The following is a 17,183-nucleotide window of genomic DNA, read 5'->3' as shown; positions in this document are numbered from 1 at the left end:
CAAGAAATGTTTAACAAAGATCTAGAAGAATTAAAGAACAGAGATGAACAATACAATAACTGAAATGAACACTACACTAGAAGGAATCAATAGCAGAATAACTGAGGCAGAAGAACGGATAAGTGACCTGGAAGACAGAATGGTGGAATTCACTGCTGGGGAACAGAATAAAGAAAAAAGAGTGAAAAGAAATGAAGACAGCCTAAGAGACCTCTGGGACAACATTAAACGCAACAATATTCGCATTATAGGGGTCCCAGAAGGAGAAGAGAGAGAGAAAGGACCTGAGAAAATATTTCAAGAGATTATAGTTGAAAACTTCCCTAACATGGGAAAGGAAATAGCTACCCAAGTCTAGGAAGTGCAGAGAGGCCCACATAGGATAAACCCAAAGAGAAACACGCCGAGACACATAGTAATCAAACTGGCAAAAATTAAAGACAAAGAAAAATTATTGAAAGCAGCAAGGGAAAAACGATAAATAACATACAAGTGAATTCCCATAAGGTTAACAGCTGATTTCTCAGCAGAAACTCTACAAGCCAGAAGGGAGTGGCATGATATACTTAAAGTGATGAAAGGGAAGAACCTACAACCAAGATTACCCAGCAAGGATCTCATTCAGATTCCATGGAGAAATCAAAACCTTTACACACAAGCAAAAGCTAAAAGAATTCAGCACCATCAAACCAGCTCTACAACAAATGCTAAAGGAACTTCTCTAAGTGGGAAACACAAGAGAAGAAAAGGACCTAAAAAAAAAAAAAACCCGAACAACTAAGAAAATGGTAATAGTAACATACATATCGATAATTACCTTAAACATGAATGGATTAAATGCTCCAAACAAAAGACACAGGCTTGCTGAATGGATACAAAAACAAGACCCATATATATGCTGTCTACAAGAGACCCACTTCAGACCTAGGGACACATACAGACTGAAAGTAAGGGGATGGAAAAAGATATTCCATGCAAATGGAAATCAAAAGAAAGCTGAAGTAGCAATACTCATATCAGATAAAATAGACTTTAAAATAAAGAATGTTACAAGAGACAAGGAAGGACACTACATAATGATCAAGGGATCAATCCAATAAGAAGATATAACAATTATAAATTTATATGCATCCAACATAGGAGCACCTCAATACATAAGGAAACTGCTAACAGCTCTAAAAGAGGATATCAACAGTAAAACAATAATAGTGGGGGACTTTAACACCTCACTTACACCAATGGACAGATCATCCAAAATGAAAATTAATAAGGAAACACAAGCTTTATATGAAACAATAGACTAGATAGATTTAATTGATATTTATAGGACATTCCATGCAGAAACAGCAGATTACACTTTCTTCTCAAGTGTGCACAGAACATTCTCCAGGATAGATCATATCCTGGGTCACAAATCAAGCCTCGGTAAACTTAAGAAGATTGAAATTATATCAAGCATCTTTTCTGACCACAACAGTATGATATTAGAAATCAATTACAGGGAAAAAAACATAAAAAACACAAACACATGGAGGCTAAAAACTACGTTACTAAATAACCAAGAGATCACTGAAGAAATCCAAGAGGAAATCCAAAAATATCTAGAGACAAATGACAATGAAAACAAGTTTATAGCTATACAATCTATACAAGCCTACCTCAAGAAACAAGAAAAATCTCAAATAAACAATCTAACCATACACCTAAAGGAACTAGAGAAAGAAGAACAAACAAAACCCAAAGTTAGTAGAAGGAAAGAAATCATAAAGATCAGAGCAGAAACAAATGAAATAGAAACAAAGAAAACAATAGCAAAGATCAATAAAACTAAAAGCTGGTTCTTTGAGAAGATAAACAAAATTGATAAACCATTAGCCAGACTCATCAAGAAAAAGAGGGAGAGGACTCAAATCAATAAAATTAGAAAAGAAAAAGGAGAAGTTACAACAGACACTGCGGAAATACAAAGCATCCTAAGAGACTACTACAAGCACCTCTATGCCAATAAAATGGACAACCTGGAAGAAATGGAAAAATTCTTAGAAAGGTATAACCTTCCAAGACTGAACCAGGAAGAAACAGAAACTATGAACAGACCAATCACAAGTAATGAAATTGAAACTGTGATTAAAAATCTTCCAACAAACAAAAGTCCAGGACCAGATGGCTTCACAGGTGAATTCTATCAAACGTTTAGAGAAGAGCTAACACCCATCCTTCTCAAACTCTTCCAAAACACTGCAGAGGAAGGAAAACTCGCAAACTCATTCAATGAGGCCACCATCACCCTGATACCAAAACCAGACAAAGATACTACAAAAAAAGAAAATTACAGACCAATATCACTGATGAATATAGATGCAAAAATCCTCAACAAAATACCAGCAAACAGAATCCAACAACACATTAAAAGGATCATACACCATGATCAAGTGGGATTTATCTCAGGGATGCAAGGATTCTTCAATATATGCAAATCAATCAATGTTATACACCATAGTAACAAACTGAAGAATAAAAACCATATGATCATCTCAATAGATGCAGGAAAAGCTTTTGACAAAATTCAACACCCATTTATGATAAAAACTCTCCAGAAAGTGGACATAGGGGGAACCTACTTCAACATAATAAAGTCCATATATGACAGACTCACAGCAAACAGCATTCTCAATGGTGAAAAACTGAAAGCATTTCCTTTAAGATCAGGAACAAGACAAGGATGTCCACTCTCACCACTATTATTCAACATAGTTTTGGAAGTCCTAGCTACAGCAATCAGAGAAGAAAAAGAAATAAAAGGAATACAAATTGGCAAAGAAGAAGTAAAACTGTCACCATTTGCAGATAAAGAATCCTAAAGATGCCACCAGAAAACTACTAGAGCTAATCAATGAATTTGGTAACGTTGCAGGATACAAAATTAATGCACAGAAATCTCTTGCATTCCTATACACTAATGATGAAAAATCTGAAAGAGAAATTAAGGAAACACTCCCATTTACGATTGCAACAAAAAGAATAAAATACCTAGGAATAAACCTACCTAGGGAGACAAAAGACCTGTATGCAGAAAACTATAAGACACTGATGAAAGAAATTAAAGATGATACCAACAGATGGAGAGATATATACCATGTTCTTGGACTGGAAGAGTCAATATTATGAAAATGACTATACTACCCAAAGCAACCTACAGATTTAATGCAATCCCTATCAAATTACCAATGGCATTTTTTACAGAACTAGAACAAAAAATCTTAAAATTTGTATGGAAACACAAAAGACCCTGAATAGCCAAAGCAGTCTTGAGGGTAAAAAATGGAGCTAGAGGAATCAGGCTCCCTGACTTCAGACTATACTACAAAGCTACAGTAATCAAGACAGTATGGTACTGGCACAAAAACAGAAACATAGATCAATGGAACAGGATAGAAAGCCCAGAGATAAAGCCACGCACCTATGGACAACTAATCTATGACAAAGGAGGCAAGGATATACAGTGGAGAAAAGACAACCTCTTCAATAAGTGGTGCTGGGAAAACTGGACAGCTACATGTAAAAGAATGAAATTAGAATGCTCCCTAACACCATACACAAAAATAAACTCAAAATGGATTAGAGACCTAAATGTAAGACTGGACACTATAAAACTCTTAGAGGAAAACATAGGAAGAACACTCTTTGACATAAATCACAGCAAGATCTTTTTTGATCCACCTCCTAGAGTAATGGAAGTAAAAACAAAAATAAACAAATGGGACCTAATGAAACTTAAAAACTTTTGCACAGCAAAGGAAACCATAAACAAGATGAAAAGACAACCCTCAGAATGGGAGAAAATATTCGCAAATGAATCATCGGACAAAGGATTAATCTCCAAAATATATAAACAGCTCATACAGCTCAATATTAAAAGAACAAACAACCCAATCCAAAAATGGGCAGAAGACCTAAATAGACATTTCTCCAAAGACATACAGATGGCCAAGAAGCACAGGAAAAGCTGCTCAACATCACTAATTATTAGAGAAATACAAATCAAAACTACAATGAGGTATCACCTCACACCAGTTAGAATGGGCATCATCAGAAAATGTACAAACAACAAATGCTGGAGAGGGTATGGAGAAAAGGGAACCCTCTTGCACTGTTGGTGGGAATGTAAATTGATACAGCCACTATGGAGAAGGGTATGGAGGTTCCTTAAAAAACTAAAAATAGAATTACCATATGACCCAGCAATCCCACTACTGGGCATATACCCAGAGAAGACCATAATTCAAAAAGACACATGCACCCCAATGTTCATTGCAGCACTATTTACAATAGGCAGGTCATAGAAGCAACCTAAATGCCCATTGACAGACGAATGGATAAAGATCTGGTACATATATACAATGGAATATTACTCAGCAATAAAAGAGAAAGAAATTGGGTCATTTGTTGAGACGTGGATGCATCTAGAGACTGTAATACAGAGTGAAATAAGTCAGAAAGAGAAAAACAAATACCGTATATTAACGCATATATGTGGAACCTAGAAAATGGTACAGATGAACCAGTTTGCAGAGCAGAAATTGAGACACAGAAGTATAGAAAAAAAACGTATGGACACCAAGGGGGGAAAGCGGCATGGGGTGGGGGTGGGGGTGTGATGAACTGGGATATTGGGATTGACATATATAGACCAATGTGTATAAAGTGAATGACTAATATGAAAAAAATATATATATATATATATATATTAAAAAAAAAAGAAAAACAACTCAACACAAGCAACCCGAGCTCATTCAAATTACTAACAATGAAGGAGAAATATTACTAAAAGTAGGAAGTAAACAAAAATTTTAAGTACTAAATTCTTACATCATTTTAAATTTAATTGTAATAAATTGGTTACAATTATTATAGCTGTTTCTTATTCACACTTTCAGGTGTGGTGCTCAAGTTGATTCCATACAGTACTGTATATTATATAAGCTTTACAACAGAATCATGAAGTAGATACTAACATCATGCGGGTGGAGGTGGGGTGGGGGGGCATCAGAGCTCACAGACGTTCAACCACTTGTTTAAGTTAGCAAATGAAGAAGCTGGGACCTGGGGCTTCCCTGGTGGCACAGTGGTTAAGAATCCACCTGCTAATGCAGGGGACACGGGTTCGAGTCCTAGTCTGGGAAGATCCCACACGCTGCCCTGGTCCGGGAAGATCCCACATGCCGCGGAGCAACTAAGCCCGTGCGCCACAACTACTGAGCCTGCACTCTAGAGCCTGCGAGCCACAACTACTGAGCCCACGTGCTACAACTACTGAAGCCCACAAGCCTAGAGCCCGTGCTCAGCAATGAGAGAGGCCACCGCAATGAGAGGCCTGCGCACCATGGCAAGGAGGCGCCCCTGTTCACCACAACTATAGAGGGCCCGCGCACAGCAATGAAGACCCAACACAGCCAAAAATAATTAATTAAATAAATTTTAAAAAAAGCTGGGACCTGAACTCAAGTTTGTTTGACCCAAAGCCCGTGTTATCAACCATTACACTAGACTGCCTTCTCTAACTGAATTGGGTGGATATAAGCAATCAGATCCAAGGTAATGTTGTTTTTGAAAAAGTATTTTAGGACATCTTGAGATCAGTAATCTCTTCTGAAAAGAACTGCCCCAGAAAAGCCTAGCATTATTTGCAGCAAGTGATTAACAACCCTGTGAAGAAAGGTTATTTATCATGTTTACTGTAGTCTTTGGTTCTGAAACATCAAACTGTGTCCTACCTGGGCAGCCTCATAAGTGATGGTCTTGGTCTCGGTGTGGACTATAGGGACGTCTTTGGTTGGAATTTCACTTTTCACAGCATTGGCAGTGTCTGAGATGGTGACGGTCTGAGTCTTCACCAGTGGAGGCTGTGAAGCAGTAAAGAAACAGAGTTACCGGAGTCTTCTGAAGGCTGTGGAGAACTAACCTTCTGACATTGAGCTGATCAAAGTGATTGCTCTAATCAAGCAAAGGGCTAGCTCAATCTTTGCCCAAGACTTGGACACTATTCCAAAGTAGCCCTGACAAGGTGTCAAATCATGAAAGATATTAAAGAACAGCATTACTATAATCACTTTCATATGCTTAATGGAAAGCTATGATATCAGACAGTTACGATTGGTGATATAAAACACTTCAGACTGACCTTCAGAATTTGAATATAAAACTACTTGCCAAATAGCACTCACTTTGTTTGTCCTTGTGACTGTACCATTAAAATTAAGAAAATCAGCCACATTTCCTCCCCTATGTACAAATGGTACATGAAATAGCAGTGGCATTGGAATGCCATTACCCTGGAATTCATTAACTTCTTTCAAATCAATGTCAGACATTCACTTTGGAGTTATTGAAAAGAAACAGTATTTGGAAAACTGGAGAGAAAATAATCAGTTCTACCACCACCTGGTGATTAATCTTAGAATTTCAGAAGCATGAACATGAGCGAAATACCAAAGGTTACTTGTCCATCAGCTCACCTTCCCCAAGACTATAAATCACCCTAAAACTACCATTTGATTGTGGTAAAGTTAAGTGGCCATCCACCTTAGCATAGGAGATTAGTACCTATAATCATGGAAGCTCCCGTGAGCGGGGTCAGTGGGAGTGGTGGGCTGTGCTATGTGGCTGCAATACACAAAAAATTATTTGGGGCCTGACTCCTTATTTAAAAAGTCAGTTACCCCTTGTAGTTAAGAGTATTTGCATTTTTTGAGCAGGGTCCCAGAACACTGAGGGCTCCTCATCACAGAAGTCTCAGAAATTCACCTCTTTACACAGCTCATACTTGAGCAAGGAAAAGAGGAACATACTTACACCAGCTTCATAAAGATAAACAGCTGGAGTTTACCCCCAAGAGTTTTGTTAAGTCAACAGGGGAGAGAGCATTTCTAGCCTCGGTGTTAGTGACTGAATAAATTTCTTTGTAGTAACCAAGGACTTCAATTTTATTCTGTAATTTTGAAAAACAGCCAAGAGGCTACTACCCTCACCACTGCCTCCACCACCACCACCTCCTCCACAGAATAGAGTCTGGCCCTCTCCCAAAGGGAGTCATTAGATCTGCACGACTGAATCAGTTACTACCTGGAAACTTCGAATGAAGGTGGGGAACTGGTTACCCACACGAGAGTCAAGAAATGATCCATTTTGCTCTCCAACAGGCTCTCCTGGTATAACATGTTCTTCACTACTCTCTGCTTTTTTTTCAGCAAGTTGCAGCTGAGAGGAAGCTGGTGATATTGAGGACTTTAAGGCACTGGCCTGTTCCTCCACTCCTACACATTCCCCACTTGGACCTCTTGACATTTTCTTAATATCAAGATAGCCAGTTGCCCCCTGCTCCTTCTCTTCTGTCTCCTTGCTGCTTATGGAGAGGGAGCCAAAGTCAAAGTTTTGTGGAGACTCCGACGGGGTAGTCATTTGGCTCTTACTAGGAATTACTGAATGCTTGGGGCCCTCCCATTCAGAGTCAGGGTTGGTAGATGGCCCCTTGGTCATGGCAGCCACCTCCTCTGTGCGAATGCCATTTATATTCTACAAATGAATGAACACATACAAAAGCAAGAAGATTAGGAATTTTGGGGGAATACAGTGAACTCTGAGAATCAACAATGATTTCTAAGAGGCCTCAAAAATATTAATACTGGGCTTCCCTGGTGGCGCAGTGGTTGAGAGTCCGCCTGCCGATGCAGGGGACACAGCTTTGTGCCCCGGTCCGGGAAGGTCCCACATGCCGCAGAGCGGCTAGGCCTGTGAGCCATGGCCGCTGAGCCTGCGTGTCCGGAGCCTGTGCTCCGAAACGGGAGAGGCCACAACAGTGAGAGGCCCGCGTGCAGCAACAAACAAACAAACAAACAAACAAGCAAACAAACAAACATAAATATTAATACTAATATAAACCAAGAATCTTAACTCTTGAGGTGGTCAAAAGGAAGAATTACTGTTCACTAAACATGTCAGCAGCTTAAATGATTCCAACCTCATTTTGGTCATATTTCTACAACATGGTCAATCTGAGAAACGATTTCGATGTGCCTCACATAGTACTAAGCACTTCGTATTACTATGGTCTTCTCTGTATAACACATACTCTTCATACTTAGAGGAGTCACTATTCCTAAATACCTAACTCATTACTATGCACAGGACACAATGCAATTTATGAGTCAATAAAACATATGCTTGAGGAGTCTGATCAGATTGAAAAATATTCCACATATCTCCAAGCCATATGTATCATCATGCTGGCCCATAATGGAGAAGCTAAAATCTAGACTTTGGTTGGCAGAGATATGGAAACTGAGTACATCCAGCACAGGCTTAATCCAATCATCGTCAAAGAATTAACTATAATATCAAAATTAGTGAAACATTTCTTTGTAAACAGAATAAACGCGACTGAGCAGCTGAGAAGTATTTCTCCACAGATGAATGACATATCTCCAACCCCTAAGAGAAATAAATCCTGGAAACACAGAGTTCCCTCCTGGGCTAAATGCCTCACATCACAGGGAAAATAGATCTAAAATAAGAACTTTCAAGAGAATGTGGATGAGAAGATAACATCACAGTAGACCTACTCCTGAAGTTTAAAGAAAGGTGCTATGGGTGGAAGAAAAGTAGGAATTCACACTATTAGGAAAAGAATAGGAACCATTTGAGAAATGAATAATCTAACAGAAGCCAAATGTCAGGAAAATCTGCATATGCTCACCAGAGAGCTGTACATAAGCCACTTAGGTCTGAAATTTTGGTAAGATCAATTTACCATATTACATGCATGCCATAAAGGAACTTAACAGAAAAGGACTCTTTTTAAAAGGTGTTCCTGGAGTAGATGACATACGCTTGGAGCAGCTTACACATTTTAGTGCTCAAATCACACTACACGTATTATACTTCTTAAAAAATCGCTGCTGCTCCTTAAGCTGTAAACCAGCCTACATTTTGATGAATATAAACCAGTGGCCAAGAAAGGTAAGAAAAGATGCACTGCACTCAAGAACTCCAGGCCGGGCTTCCCTGGTGGTGCAGTGGTTCAGAGTCCGCCTGCCAATGCAGGGGACACGGGTTCGTGCCCCGGTCTGGGAAGATCCCACATGCCGCGGAGCAGCTGGGCCCGTGAGCCATGGCCGCTGAGCCTGTGCTCCGCAACGGGAGAGGCCACAACAGTGAGAGGCCCGCGTACCGCAAAAAAAAAAGAACTCCAGGCCAAGCTTACTTCTAGAAACAGTCAACTCAAGAGCATCTCAAAGTGGTACAAGTTGAACTCACATTAGGCAGGTCTTTCACTGACTGATCATGAATATTACTTAGGACATGAAAAGGTGGAATTGAGAGATGACAAGAGAAACTGTCTCTGTCTGCAGATTTATCAGAGATACATAAACTACTCTTGCTAAGAGTATATGAATTTCCTCATGTTTAAAATGAAAGTAATACTTGGTTTGGCTCACAGGGTTCTGAAGATCAAATACAATAATATATATGAAAGCATGTAAATTCTGTAATTGTCAATTACCATGTAGATTCACTTAATTCAATCAACATTACCTGAACACCTATAATAGGCTAGGGCCTGGAGGACACTAGAATGAGTTTGTTGTTATGTTATTAACACACTGTACTACTTTCTAGGGCACTTATCTCACCATTTCTTTTGAGTCAGACAAGCTGCTATGGAGCTGCCCAAAAATAGACCAGCTGGTAATAAACAAACAGGCTTTCTCAAATTGCTATATGCTAGCTCTAGCGCTGTGAATAGCATATCCCCACCCACTCACATGGAGAGGCACTTCATGGCTCCTCCAAATAATTTTGTCACAACTGAGAAGGCTGATTAATAACCAGGAAAATACCTGAGATAATCAAGTAAGAGCTAATTTTATACCAGTCTGCTCAAGTGATAAGTAGTGGTCTGTCATCAAGAAGCCATTTGTGAATTAAACGTTGCTTAGGCCAGCACCACCTGGCCTGAAGTTGCCTACTGCTGGGTAAAATTAGATAGATCAATCATGTTTTTCAAAGCAGGAATAGAGGAGACCAAGGGTAAAAGCTGTAGCCACAGTAATATCAATTCAGCAAATATTTACTGATCACCTAATATGTATTAGTCACTGGAAATGAAAGAAAAACTGATAACAGATGGGTTGGATTACCACTTAGAGCACGCTCACCATATGGTCAAATCAGCCACTCCAGTTGGCTCTGTTGTCCAGATCTCTTGGACAACACAGCCAACTACTTACTGGACACTCTCCCAGGCATATGGAACACAATATGTCCCAAACTAAACTCATCTATTCCACTTTAATATCTCCCTTATCTGTCTATTCTTCTCTATTCCCACACTTACTATCTTCATTCAGGCTCTAATAGTGCCTCACCCCACTTACTACTAATGCCCTAAACAATTTTTCTTTTCTTTCTTCCTTCCTTCTTTCTCACCTCAAACCTTCCCTGAACACATCCTCTATTCTGTCATGAAAATATTTATTTCTAAAATGAAACACTGAAAATTCCATTTTTCAGGTTAAAATCCTTCAGTGGTTCTTCATTGCCTTCTGGATAAAGTTCAGGTCCTTTATTAAGACATAGAAAATACTTTAAAATATGACTCCTACCTCTCTCTCCAGCTTCACCTTGCTATAACTCCACATACATCCTTCTCTCCATTAATTCAAGACAATTTGCAGTTCCTACAACAGAGCATGCTTTCTTTTGTCTCTGTGCCTTTGTCAATATCGTATTGTTCCTTCTGCCTGCAAGTCCACACTCAGCTCAGGTCAGTTCTTCTAGAAGTTTCCCCCGGCTGCCTAAAGTATATTTAGATACCATGCCTCTTTTGTTCCCATTGTACCCTGTCATTATTGGTTTACTCATCTGTCTTTTCCATTAGACTGATAAGAACTTGCTATGTTTCTTAGCTCTGTTATCTCTCTTGCACAGTTTTTGGCACATAATAGATGTTCAATAAAAACTTGTTGAAATTATACCAAATAAATCCAGGAGCCCTAAGAACTGCTTTGACTTGTGCTATTCAAAAACTAAAAAGGCTTGGGACTTCCCTGGTGGCACAGTGGTTAAGAATCCGCCAATTCAGGGGACAGTGGGGTTTGAGCCCTGGTACGGGAAGATCCCACATGCTGCAGAGCAACTAAGCCCGTGCGCCACAAGAACTGAGCTTGCGCTCTAGAGTCTGTGAGCCACAACTACTGAGCCCGCGTGCCACAACTACTGAAGCCTGCGCACCTAGAGCCCATGCTCCACAACAAGAGAAGACATCGCAATGAGAAGCCCACACACCGCAATGAAGAGTTAGCTCCCACTCGCCACAACTAGAGAAAGCCCACACGCATCAACGAAGACCCAAGGCAGCCAAAAATTAAAAATTAATGAATTAATTAAATTAATTTTTTTTAAAAACCAGAGATGCTCTTTCAAAAAAAAAAAAAACTGAAAAGGCCTGTTTACAAAGAACATAAGAAGTGGCCCACTTGACCAGACCAGCATTCTGGTCCAGCATTCTATCTCTTACATCAGTAAAATAAGAGGAAAACTAATAATATTGCATGTTCACCGTGTGACAGTCACTCTAACATGTTTTCTCATTTAATTTTTCACAACCTCACTATGAGGTAGTCACTATCTCTATTTTATAGATGAAGAAATGGAGAGGGTAAGCAAGTCAGACCTAGGAAGTGATGGAACCAGGGTTTAAACTAAGGTCAGTGTTCTATTCTAAAGCCCATTTCTTCCCAGAAAGTATCTCAAGTAGGCCCAAAGGACATGTCCTACTATGTTCAAAAGAATATACACTAAACCTGACTATTCTTTTGGGAAGCACAAAGTTGTCCAAAGTCCTCTTAGCAGAGTCTGGTTTTAGTGGCCAATACCATACTTTGAAATATAAGGAGAAGGCTGGAAAGCCAGAAGAAAAGATTGGGTCAAAAAGAAGATCTAAAATCCCCATGACATAAGACACCCACAATTTGGCATCTAACATGAGTGAGGAATTTTAACTGACAGTGCTGTGCCTTTGGCTATGACCATCAGCATGGACCACTGGATTATATAAGATTCTGCACAGCTGCATATACCAAATTGGCCTGGAAAATTTAAAGGGATCTTCTCAAGGATATGAATAAATATATGACTGCGTCTGCACCACCCACAGTGACAGATAAAATTGAGATCTGATGTGTTGCTTGTCTGGCCTGATGCAGGATCTATAAGAAGGATGCTACAAAAGAAAGACCAGTTGCCTGTATAAAGTACCACAAGGCTGTCTAGTTGGTTTCAAGAATATGAGAAGGGGGACTTCCCTGGTGGTGTAGTGGTTAAGAATCTGCCTGCCAATTCAGCGGACACGGGTTCGATCCCTGGTCTGGGAAGATCCCACATGCCGCGGAGCAACTAAGCCCGTGCATCACAACTACTGAGCCTGTGCTCTAGAGCCCGTGAGCCACAACTACTGAGCCCGTGTGCCACAACTACTGAAGCCCACACGCTCTAGGGCCCGTGCTCTGCAACAAAGAGAAGCCACTGCAATGAGAAGCCCGTGCACCGCAACAGAAGAGTAGCCCCCACTCGCCACAACTAGAGAAAGCCTGTGCTCAGCAACGAAGACCCAAGGCAGCCAAAAAGTAATTAATTAGTTAATTATTTAATAAAAGAATATGAGAAGGAAGAATGTTAGACCAATATTTAAGTGAGCAGGAACATCATTTGATTGAAAATTCTCAATTTTACTTAAAAAGTCAGTGGTTCCTGCTAAGTATGATAATTCAGAAATCAAGAGATATTTTTTTTCCCTAAAGGCTTTCTCTTGAAAATGACTTATTCAAATGGATTATGTCACAGGATCATCAAACCCTGAGTATGTATGTGACTTTGTGAGTTATAAATAACCTCTCCCTTGACTTAGGGATTACAGATATTAAGAGCAGGATATGGGTGTTTCATAGGTATTTTGCTGCTACTCCATTAAATGCAATCCAGAGTCTTTCGTTTTAGGTTATTTTTGAAGGAAGGGATTTATATATTTGAAGGGACTATTGAGAGAATTACAGTTATATTGACAAGACTCTCTTATCCTATAAGCAACACAATGAAAATAAATCCTGAAAATCTTTCTAAAATTTTGCTACATAAGCAAGAGCCATATAAGTTTTTTCTGGAGGGCCTATGTGGTAATTTTCCCCACACACATTTTGTCCTTGTTCCTTGCTTAATGAAGTCCAATTTTACCTTTAGCTGTGGCAATAGGAAAACAATTCCTTTCTCTGTTAAAAAAAAAAAAGAAAAGGAACCTGCTATTGTCTCATTTTATCTTCCTATACATTAAACTGCTGGGTAGGCAGTTAAGGACCAAATGAAGAACAGTAGCTCTTTCCCTGCCAACCTTGTCATATGATTTCAGGGTCATACTTTCATTTCAGGACCATGATTAAGTTGTTGGAATAAGGGAAGAAGGCAAAAATGCTAACTTCAAAGACTAAATCCCCCTCTTAATAATACGCTATGTTTTATTTCTTACCAATTTAAAAATTATATTTTCCAATGTGTGTAATTATATACATGAAAAAGATGTCAAGGTATACTAAAATATCAGTAGGGGTAGGATTGCAAATAATTTAATTTCTTTCTTTGTGTTTTTCTGTATTTCCCAACCTTTTTAAAATGAATATGCATTACCTTTGTAATAAAAATGCGATTAAATAATTTTTCTTATGCAGGCTTTTACACTGGTTTCATAATGAAGTGATCTGTAAAACCCGAAGAGTCTGGTAAACAATTTATGAAGGAAGTGCTGATAAATCCTTAATATCCTCCAAGCCTTTGAAAACAGTTAAAAATAAACCTTAATGGTTTCCTAAATGAAAAAATAGTTAATGGAAAGAATGATAAGAAATGTCAGTAACTGGTAAATAGTATAAAAATTCTCTTTTATATGGAGAATATAATATAAAACTGTAGTAATTTAGTGAGTGGATTTTGAAAGTCAAAGTGAAGGAGGATGGGCTTCCCTGGTGGCGCAGTGGTTGAGAGTCCGCCTGCCGATGCAGGGGACACGGGTTCGTGCCCCGGTCCCGGAGGATCCCACATGCCGCGGAGCGGCTGGGCCTGCGGGCCATGGCCGCGGAGCCTGTGTGTCCGGAGCCTGTGCTCCGCAACGGGAGAGGCCACAGCAGTGAGAGGCCCGCATACAGCAAAAAAAAAAAAAAAAAAAAAAAAAAAAAAAAAAAGTGAAGGAGGATGGACAATCTATCTGAGTGGAAAATAAATAGCTCAAATTTAAGGTGTAGCTTCATTACATTTTGTTTAATGCTTTCTGATTTAGAAATGGCAGGGATATTCTCAGCAATATGACTAAAAATATGGTTGTATCTGTGAGTTGTCACAGAGTTTCTGTGAATTTCTTATTAGACATCTGCTTCTGAAACAGTAAAGACACTTAAGGAAAATTACCACTCTCTTGCCAAAGTCATGATAGCAACTGGGAATATAAAATATTAAAGTATCCAAGACCTGATTTGAACATTAACTCTAGATTAGTGATATAAACTATAGATAAATACTATCATACTTCACATCAGAATGCTTTATATTTCTTGCGTGTGTGTGGTTTTTTGTTTGTTTGTTTTGGCTGAGTGCCCTACACTTCAGGCTGAGACCTTCTTTTACTGAAATTAAGTAGAAGACAGCAGAATGAGATGACCAAATTCAATAAATAGTTGTTTAATTGCCACCTCAGAAGAGAATCCTCTTTTAGGTGCTTTTGAGATAAATAAAAGAAGGCAGTGATCCATTTTCCAGGGTACTTAGATTTAGCTGAATGAAGGTATTAACAATGATATGTACAGATAGCAGTTAAATAAGTCTGCATAATAAACTCAGGGCTGTGTGGTGGTTGGGCAATGGTGGAACCCTGGGGAGAAAGCAAACTTTTATCAGAGCTGGTCAGTAAGCTTAATTACAGTGTCTTGTTATTTTTTGTGCCTTCTCAGGTATTATAACACTAAACACTGAAATAAGCCAGTCAACAATGTTACTGAGTCCACCATTAGCAGAATTAGACAGCTGACAGAACAATTTTAAAAGAAGGAAGAAAATACAGTGATATCAGTTACAAAGCTAACTTCCAATGAGAGTCTTGGAATCAATATATGTTTAATATTAAGTTTTCAGAAAAACCCTTTTCCTTCATATTCTACTCAGTATTTTCAAAGATCTATTTTTAGAATACCTGTGAAAATTTTATCATCATATATATATGCATGTTTAAACAGACATTATAGACAAATTAATAAATATGGGTTTTCTTACTTGCTGAAATTATACAAGACAAAGTTTAAGAGAAGGGCAATTAACATGCTAAGGTGACATTTTATTTTATCAAAATGACTAAATTGAGAAGCAGGAAACACAAATGATGATTGCAAAAGAATTTTCTTAGTTTGGCCAGACCAAAATACAAATTCTCGCACTAAATTACATAAATATCCTGTCTTAACCCACTTTACCAGTGCCATCTTAAATAGTCTCAAACATTCCCTTCCAAATCAGTCAGAGTTTCACTTTTACATAAATATACTTAGAGGCTCGAGCACAGAAAACCAAAAATACTTTCTTTGATGAAGAACAAATAATTATTAGAATTATAAAATGTCATTTGGTTTGATGACGAGGTGTTTTGGGTTTGTTTGCTTTTGGACACCAATCTAATTTTCCTCAGACCTGGTACTTGAGGTTTGATTTAATTAATGGGAATTTGAACTATTGATCTATTTAAATATCCCCAATAAATATGTAAAGGAAACAACTATCTTCTTCTAAAAAATTCAATTCTTTTTATTGAATGATTTTTAAACCAGGAACCAGATTATCCCCAAGGCCAAACAAAAGCCCTGAGACTCTCTGTCTCAACAATAGGAAAGACCTCATTTCTTATTCCCATCTTCTGGTTCCTACAGACAGAAAGATCCTATTTCAGGTTCTGGGACATTCTGTGAAACAACCTGAGGGATTTAAGGCAAGTTAAGGGCAGTCCAGTATTAATAAATCAACTCATTAGTGGTTTGGAGATCTTAGAGCACCATTGTTAATACCTAGCTTTATAAGTCATTAGAGCCTCACAAATTCCAACCCTCTCCTTAATTCACTTTCTGTAACTTTCATCACATTTTCACTTGGGGACTAAGTGACTTAGGATATAGCTGTGTCATAACAGAATATCACTGGACTGAAACATGAAAGACCTGGATTTAGCTCCAGTTCTCTCACTTAAAAACTGCTTGTTCTTAAGTAGGTCCTTGAGCCGCTTTGAGACTCGATTTTATCACATAAAGCAAGAACATCACTACCGGGGCTTCCCTGGTGGCGCAGTGGTTGAGAGTCCGCCTGCCGATGCAGGGGACTGCGGGTTCGTGCCCCGGTCTGGGAGGATCCCACATGCCGCGGAGCGGCTGGGCCCGTGAGCCATGGCCGCTGGGCCTGCGCGTCCGGAGCCTGTGCTCCGCAACGGGAGAGGCCACAACAGTGAGAGGCCCGCGTACCGCCAAAAAAAAAAAAAAAAAAAAAAAATATATATATATATATATATATATAGTATAAAGACAAATAATATCTAGTATTTGCTTAGCACCTCAGTTTGAACATTCTGCACAGTTAACCCTCACAGTAGACATATCAGGTAGGTAGTGGTGTTCTTTTTTTTTTTTTTTGCGGTACGCGGGCCTCTCACTGCTGTGGCCTCTCCCGTTGCAGAGCACAGGCTCCGGACGCGCAGGCCCAGCGGCCATGGCTCACGGGCCCAGCCGCTCCGCGGCATGTGGGATCCTCCCAGACCGGGGCACGAACCCGCAGTCCCCTGCATCGGCAGGCGGACTCTCAAACTGCGCCACCAGGGAAGCCCTATACTATATTTCTTAAAATATTACTTTTTGCAAAGAAACATGAACCAGAACCAGTCCTTATGCAAGTAAGTGTTTCCTGAGTATCCAAATTAGCCAACCCTATGGATTTAACTAAGGCTGGTCTTTCAGCTTAGCACATTCTGAGCCAGGTTCTCACTATACTTTAGAGGACATCACCAGGTAGAACTTAGAAAAAAACTGTGATAGAAGATAAGAACTAAAATTGAT

At 39.2% G+C, this 17,183-nt stretch overlaps 1 protein-coding gene across 15 annotated transcripts in view; it reads right to left on the bottom strand.

Annotated features, from left to right (window-relative positions):
- EPB41 (erythrocyte membrane protein band 4.1) overlaps positions 1-17,183 on the bottom strand; it is a 206,028-nt gene that overhangs the window by 21,173 nt on the left and 167,672 nt on the right. For 14 of the 15 annotated variants that reach the window (XM_060089309.1, XM_060089290.1, XM_060089292.1 and 11 more), the window contains one exon: positions 5,775-5,903. In XM_060089309.1, coding sequence (XP_059945292.1) covers positions 5,775-5,903 — 129 coding nt within the window. Of the gene's footprint in view, positions 1-5,774; positions 5,904-7,122; positions 7,573-17,183 lie in introns of all 15 variants that reach the window. The other variant, XM_060089312.1, reaches the window with a different exon arrangement.

Source organism: Mesoplodon densirostris, chromosome 2 (genome assembly GCF_025265405.1).
Source record: "Mesoplodon densirostris isolate mMesDen1 chromosome 2, mMesDen1 primary haplotype, whole genome shotgun sequence".
In the NCBI taxonomy this organism is placed as follows: Eukaryota; Metazoa; Chordata; class Mammalia; order Artiodactyla; family Ziphiidae; genus Mesoplodon; species Mesoplodon densirostris.
This window is presented reverse-complemented; position numbering and strand designations above follow the sequence as displayed.